We start from the raw sequence: 7,272 nt of genomic DNA, 5'->3' as shown, positions 1-7,272 counted from the left end.
GCCAGGCGGGGCGGGCCGTGCTGAGGGGCGGCCGCCTGCTGCCTTCCGTGCCTGTCTGCCGTCCGCTGCCTGCCGCTCCTCGCCGGCCACGGGACGCTTCAGCCTGACCGGCTTGGCCCCGTCCTCGCGGTTTGGACTCGGACAGAATCAGCTGTGACACCCGAAACCGCTTCTCGCGCCGCCGCGATGGTGGCCAAGGATTACCCTTTCTACCTTTCGGTCAAGAGGGCGAATTGCGCCTTGGATGTGGAGGCGGCGAGCAGCCCGGCTAAAGAGACGGAGGTACTTATCTGCTGGGGCACGGCTGCAACTTTGTTCTGCCTTGCAGCGTGCTCTGCATTACTCTGGGGAGACCGGTGTACGTGGGGAATGGCTGCTGTGCGTGGTCCTGGCTTCCTTGCTACTTTCTCTAGACGTTGGAATAAGACAAGGAGTAAGGGATCTAGATCTTTTCATCTGTCACTTTAAGGAAGCGAAGGTAGTCTTTTAGGGGACTAGTTGATAAGTGTCTATTTTAGATATATTGCCTGAAGTAAGTTATATGTATTTTACTAAGCATTACTTAAAGGTCATGAAATGTATGCAAGAAACCAGTTATGTTTTTTTTTTGACAGTGGAGGAATCTGGAAGACAGTGTCTTAGAGCACTTCATTTGTCTTTTCCCCTTCAGAAATAAAGCAAGAAATTAATCCATCTGCATGGCTAATCAAACCCTGCTGTATCAGCAGGTTTTCTACTCTCTTAAAATGAACTCCTTTAACATGACATGACACTCATTAACCAACGCTCAACTTGCTTGCAAAATTCTCATAAACGGTGGAGACTTTCAAGGAGCAGTGTTCATGCAAGACTTCAGTACTGTAGGTTGGTGTTTAGTCTGCTCTGTGCTCTGCTATGGAAAGAGAAGTGACCTTAGTGAGTCTGTCTAGCCGTGCTGGAGGAAAGCAAACTTCTTTCTGAAAGTTTTTGTCACTGAAGTATCTAGCTTTTACATTAGTCTTGGTTGCTGAGTAATTTGACAACTTAATACACTGAGTGCATTTAATACAACTACGTCAAAATTTAATTACATCCAGCACTTGAATGTAACATAAGCCAAGTGCCCTTATTTTAAGCCAGGAACTAGTAAGACTCTGCACTCTTGCTTTTCTGTGTACTTTTACATAAAGGATTTTAATTCATGCTATTAATAAAACTGAAATTTTGTCATCTGTACTTTTGGAAGTTTGCACCCTGATTGTGTTTGTGTGCTTTCATGTAAAGCTCAGGTTGGTAAGCACTGAATAGTTCATTTAAGATACCGGTTTTCCTAAGTACTATTTAAGAAATATGGTTTTCATCTTTCAGTGCGTGAGCCTTTTTTTTTTTTCTTTTTTTTTTTCCCTTTTTCTTTTAGTGAATGAATAGAATTGTCAGATGGAAAGACTTGGAGTGTTCCTTTACAGTTTGGAAGGGCAGCTTAAGTGTAGTCAAATTTCATGAAAAAAATCTCAATGGAAACTTAGAGCATGAGGAATTGTGATCAATCAGATCATGACAGAGCATGACAGATGTGATCAATCAAAGTTACAGCCTGCAAACAGTTGTTTTAGATTTATAACCTTTCATTTTGTATTTTGTACAATTAAGAAAAGTCAACCTGTGCTTTCAGACTGATTTCTGAGAGTAGCTGAACTTTTTCTTTTTTTGAGAAACGAACTTCTAAACATTCTTCTGTTTGTCTGTATCAGCCACTCGAAAATTTTTCCGAAGGAAGCAAAAATAAATGCACTTTAGGGAAGGAATTATAAAGATAGATGCATGTAACCTGTTTCCTCACAGTTTGTCTGCTCTGGGGAAAATTCTCATTTCTTCTCCAAATAAAATGTTACGCTTTTTCTGCACCCTTTAGTAATTAAGAGAAAGCTATTGGGCACCTCCTAGCACAGTTCTGTGTTACTACACCAGGAAGCTAATTTTGCTGTGTGTAGGTTGTAAATTTCTGGCCAGTGAAACCTTCTACCTTTTAAAAACCATTTTAGTTATTAATATGGAAGTTGGTTGATTTAACTAATAACCTACTGTGTATACATTTTGTCACGTGGAATAGAATGTATTTTCTGCTCTGTGCTTGTTGTGTTTTGGTTTTAAGTCAGAATTTGTGGCTTTTAAATATTTCTTGTGAAATTCAGCAAAATCCTTGAGCTTATATGTAATGTAACTCCATTATTTTTTAACTAAGGCTGGCAAGAAATGCATATTTATCCGTACTGTTGAAATGTCACATTTCCAGCTGAAGATCTCTGAGTAGCAAGCAGAAGCTTACTGGTGATGGATTGTTTCTTTTCTATTAGACTTTTGAGTGTAGAGCAGCAGTGGAAAACTGAGGTGTTTCTGAGGAATGAGTTAGCAGCAGAAAACAGAACAGAGGTTTCCTGCTTATAGTGTTCTTTAAGCCACAGTTCATCTTCTTCAGCATAAATTCTGTAGAAGTTCCCCAGTTGCAAAGTAATGACTAATAAAATGTCTGAAATGTATGGGAACAGTAAAAACCTGGAATCAGAGAAAAGCCTCTGGTACCTGCTATCACATTTCTCCCTGAATACTGTTTAAGGGCAGCAAAACACTGTGGTGCCTGAGGAATGAGTTAACACAGAAAACAGAGTAAGGCCTTTATGTGCATCATTACGTACCTCACAGGAAAATACTGTAGTGCAATTTTAAGTGCAAATGGTACAGAGGTGTTGGGTTTTTCCATCTTTTTTAATAAGACAAAAGTGAAGAATTGACAAAACTGAAATTTGCTTGCTTCAAGATATTAAAAAAATAAATAAAGAATCAAACCCACATCCTTTCCTGTGATGTACTGTCTGCTGTTTCAGCAGCTATAGCAAGCTTCCTTATCAGCCCCTTTAAAGGCAACATTGAAGCCCAAGTGCTGGTTGGGCAACAGGGGAGTGGCAAACACAGTTACAGGGTGCAATTGGAAGTTCTAATTGTGCACTTTAGGGTGTGAGGCAAACAGCTACATGGAACTGGGAATAAAGTTTCCTTTCTAATGCTTTTCAGTATATCTTTTGAATAATTTCATACTGTTTAGTATCAGAAAAGTGATGCACAAGGAATATTCTATAAGCTCACCAGAGTGCCTATTCACGTGTGAGACTTAATGGTGAAGCATGTGCTCTGACAACATACAACTAGAGAAAGATGCTGAATATAGATTCCATTCAGAAGAAATGGTGGAAGAAGAAAAAAAACAATAACTGCTCTCAAAAGTTTCAGCCTAAAGAAGTAGAGGAGTTTGGCAGAAGTCAAGGCTTAGTTGTTCACCTGCACAATGACACTGCAAACTGTGCCATAACGTATTAGTTTCATGGATGTTGGTAAGGTTAATCAGATACCCAGTACCACCTGGGCACCTAATATACTGTGGTTTATGAATGGTCATATGAGATCTTTATATGGTGAGTGTGGTGTTCAAAGACAACTTTTAATTAGTTTCCTATACAAAATTGATAAATTGGGGATATATTTCTAAAGAGCTGAGGCACAGAGACAATAATTACTGCAGAGCTGCCTCAATTTTAGCTAAATGTAATTAGAGAGATGCCATTAAAGATATTTTGTCTGTCATGCTTGGAAGCAACCCAGTTAGTATCTGTGAAGAAATACATAAATCTGCACGTTCTTCATAATGTGAAGTTGGGAATCGTGTTTGGGGATGACTGTGCCTAAGTGCAGATGTTGGACCAAAATCAGGCACATTACGGAGCCCACCAATACAGTAGTACTAGTAATTCATTTAAGTCAAATGGTTTCCTATAGGAACACAGTCTTCTGGGATGATGACAGTAGCATAACGGTGCTACAGCTGATGTTCTGCAGATGAGATGCATGCACAATTTTCTAATCACAGTTTTTAATTCCTGTAAAGCATAGTTTAGTATGAATGGTCTTATCTGATTTCCTTCTATCTTTGAAGCAATAGAATTTGCTATAGTGAGATTGGAGCCTATTAGTTTATATAATGAATATGTTCTATAATAGTCAGGAACTGATTTGAAATGGAGATTTAGATGCTTGTCTGACTTGGACGACCAAGTCTTTGAGTTTGTGTGAGGTAACATACCCAAACAATATGGAAAGCTCTTCAGATAGTATGATAAATGTTACATTATTTCACAGTTTTCATCGATGTATCTTCCTATGTGCTAGTATCATTCTGCTACTGGCTGATGTTCTAATACTACTGGAAAACAAAATTAGATCTCCAGTGAGTCTAATTCAGTTTAATTAAGTTTTAAGGGAATGATGAGCTGGTAATTTTGAGTACTCTGACGAAACTAAAAAAAAATCACGTGCTGAGCAAATATAGACACAATAATTGAGATGAAGGGAAGCTTTTCACAGGTGTTTTACATCTCTTTTTACAACTCTTCAGAAAAAAAGGCAAAAAAGGTAGAATGTTGGATTTAATCTAATATGAATGAACTTTGAATAGAATCAGCTGAACTATTTCTCACCTACCAAGTTTAACAGAATTGAGGTATAGTTAGTAGCATGAGGTGTTTAGTAACACCTGTAATATTGCATGACAAACATCATCCATGCCACTACTGGAGAGGTAATGGCCTTATGTTGTGCTGGGGGATGTTCAGGTTGGGTATTAGGAAAAATTTATTCTCGGAAAGGGTGGTGATGCAGTGGCACAGCTGCGCAGGGGTGGTGGAGTCACCGTCCCTGGAGGTGTTCCAGAACTGTGGGGTTGTGGCACTGAGGGATGTGGTTGTGGGCATGGTGGGGGTGGGTGCTTGCACTTAGATAACCTTCATCGTCTTTTCCAATCTTAACGATTCTGTGATTCTACAAAATAAGAATATGTTAAAGTCAGGAGTTGTAAGCAGTGTGACATGTAAGCAGAGTGACACGCAAACAGCCATCGTTTCAGAGTTAATGAGATAATGGATTTTTGTGTTTCTTTTTTTTAGTATCTTCAGCCAGGGAGTCATTACAGTGTTGAATTTTGCAATTATTTTCTTCTAGAACTGGACAGTCCAACAACATCTGTAATGTGGGTATGGCATGAATGTAGGAAGCTTGAGCAGAGCCTGCTCTACAGTCTTCCCTTGACACTTTGCAAAATACGGTTTCATTCTGTTACATGAAAAAGTTTTATCAAGTGGCTGTAGCTGATTATTCAGTTTCTGTTTGGGTGTTCCTAAAGGAGTGGGAACAGTGAAAACCTACTAAGGCTAAAGAACTCAGGCAGGAAAATCTAGCCTTGAGTGCTGGAATTCTCACTTAGTGTGTGATCAGAAACAAATTGTGAGGAATATAATTGTATGCCATAAAATGACTGTTACAATAGTTACTACTTACTACTGTCAAAAACTTTGTTGTCTTCAAATAATTAGTTTTTAGTAGCTGACTGTCTGACTCGGGAATGTAACAACGCAAAAAGATAACATGCTGATTTTGACCAAGAGAGTGAATTATTGTGGGTAATTTTGATTAAGAACATCAGAAGATCAGAGGCTGTTTTTTACAAATGTTAAATTACAGTTCCCAAATAAATAATATTTTGTTTTAATGGATCTACGTATATACAAAAATAAACGTGTCTGAATTTGTCTATAAAATACTAGGAAAAACAAAAAGTGAAGTGTCTCTCTTTCAATAGAATTCTGTGTTGTTTTCCAGTGACCATGTTTGGTATGTTGTATTTCCTTTTTTATCCTTTTTGATCTTAAAAGGTAAACAACAAAATCTTTTGCTTTGCAAAGGTAAACAAAATGAACAAGGCAAGATGCCTGCTCTTGGGATTGCTGCAGAATTTTGTCTATCGAATGAATTACTCCTCTTCTATGTGTCTGTGTATTTTAAATCTGTAATATTATTCAATGTCAGTACTTTCCACTCTTTTCATTTAATCTTCTCTGCATCACAAGGAAGCCATCCATATGAGTTGTGAGAAGTGTTTGAAATACTGTACTATTCCTTTTCAATAATTCTTAAGCTAATCTGTAGTTAAGCATTCTAAATGATTTAAAAATGAAAGTTTATGTAGTTAACAAACTTATTTAAACTGGGGGGGATGTCAGGGAAGAGTTGTGAAGTACCGTATTTGCTTGGAATTGCATAGTTCATGTACAGAAAGAACAGTCTGGTTAAGATAAAATTTTGTGTCCCAGTAGGGCCATGAAGGCTTTTGAGCATCTTGAACGACATCAAAGTTAATGCTGCTTGTGGTTAAGGACAGAAAAAGCACGGTTAGAAGCAGAAGTGGTTCAAGAGCTGTTCAAGAAGTTCAAGATGTACTTTCAGTATTTTGACAAGGAGATCCCTCAAAAATGACTTCCATAACTTGCAGTAATCTCATATCCCTTGAGGCCTGTAAGCATGCCGAGAAAAGACTTTATGATTGGGATTAGTTTTCTCATTTAAACACAAATGTTCTTCATAACCACAAACAAGGGATGGAGACAGATGTGCTAGCTATCTAAGTACTGCTACATAGTTAGAAAAATTGTTATAAGATTTGTTCTTCTTTCTTCAGCCTTGAGTTGTAATAGTTGTACAAACACCAGCAGCCAGAAAACTAAACAAAGAAAAAGGTGTCTTGAAGTCATGGAAACAAAGACATTAATTCTTTAGGGGTAAGGATTGTCTCTTGTCTGTCTATTCAGGATCTAATACAATGCCTAGATTTAGGCTTTAAACACTGAAACAGTGGCTCAGAATTCTTTTGCATCTCCAGGATGTTCTAATTTGTCCATTGTCCACTGACATCTCCTACATGGCAGAAATCTTAGCCCTAGGACTTAGGGCTGCCTGCAGCCTGCCTGTTGGACCCAAATATCCCCAGTACAGGGATGTGCAGTAGAAGCTCTAGGCTGCCTTGGGCTCATTACTATGTTTAACCTATACAGGGGAGTGCAGGAAGGTAACCCCAAGGCTGTGGCACATTGCTAACATCAGAAGCGGACATGGAGCCAGAATGGCCAAAAGATTTTGAGATAAATTGCAGGGCACAAATTTCCTTTGATCTTCATAAATGTCTATATTGTTTTCATTTTTAATGATACATTAGCAAGTTGTAGTTCTGATGTATTTCACGTTCGTGTGCAGCATAATTGCAGTGAGCTAAGCATGGAAACATCAAACCACCACATGTGGAATTGCTGATCTGCTCTGCTCAACGTCAGTTTGAAGCAACAGCTTGCCTTTATGGTTCTTTGCAGTACCCTTTTGTAGCATGTCTGCTTCTTAACTGCCAGTCTGGCTTCATAT

The 7,272-nt window shown here is 38.6% G+C and overlaps 1 protein-coding gene across 3 annotated transcripts in view; it reads left to right on the top strand.

The window, feature by feature from the left end:
• The window catches only part of ARHGEF3 (Rho guanine nucleotide exchange factor 3), a 112,155-nt gene that overhangs the window by 81,824 nt on the left and 23,059 nt on the right, over nucleotides 1-7,272 (top strand). Inside the window, exon 1 of one of the 3 annotated variants that reach the window (XM_010718489.2) lies at nucleotides 27-282. The exons of the other annotated variants lie outside the window; for them this stretch is intronic. Within the exon in view, the coding sequence (XP_010716791.1) occupies nucleotides 187-282 (96 nt within the window). The 5' untranslated portion in view covers nucleotides 27-186. Of the gene's footprint in view, nucleotides 1-26; nucleotides 283-7,272 lie in introns of those variants that run through there. 3 annotated transcript variants of the gene reach the window in all.

Source organism: Meleagris gallopavo, chromosome 14 (assembly GCF_000146605.3).
Source record: "Meleagris gallopavo isolate NT-WF06-2002-E0010 breed Aviagen turkey brand Nicholas breeding stock chromosome 14, Turkey_5.1, whole genome shotgun sequence".
Classification (NCBI taxonomy): Eukaryota; Metazoa; Chordata; class Aves; order Galliformes; family Phasianidae; genus Meleagris; species Meleagris gallopavo.
The sequence above is the reverse complement of the archived record's forward strand: the minus strand, read 5'-3'. Positions and strand labels throughout refer to the sequence as shown.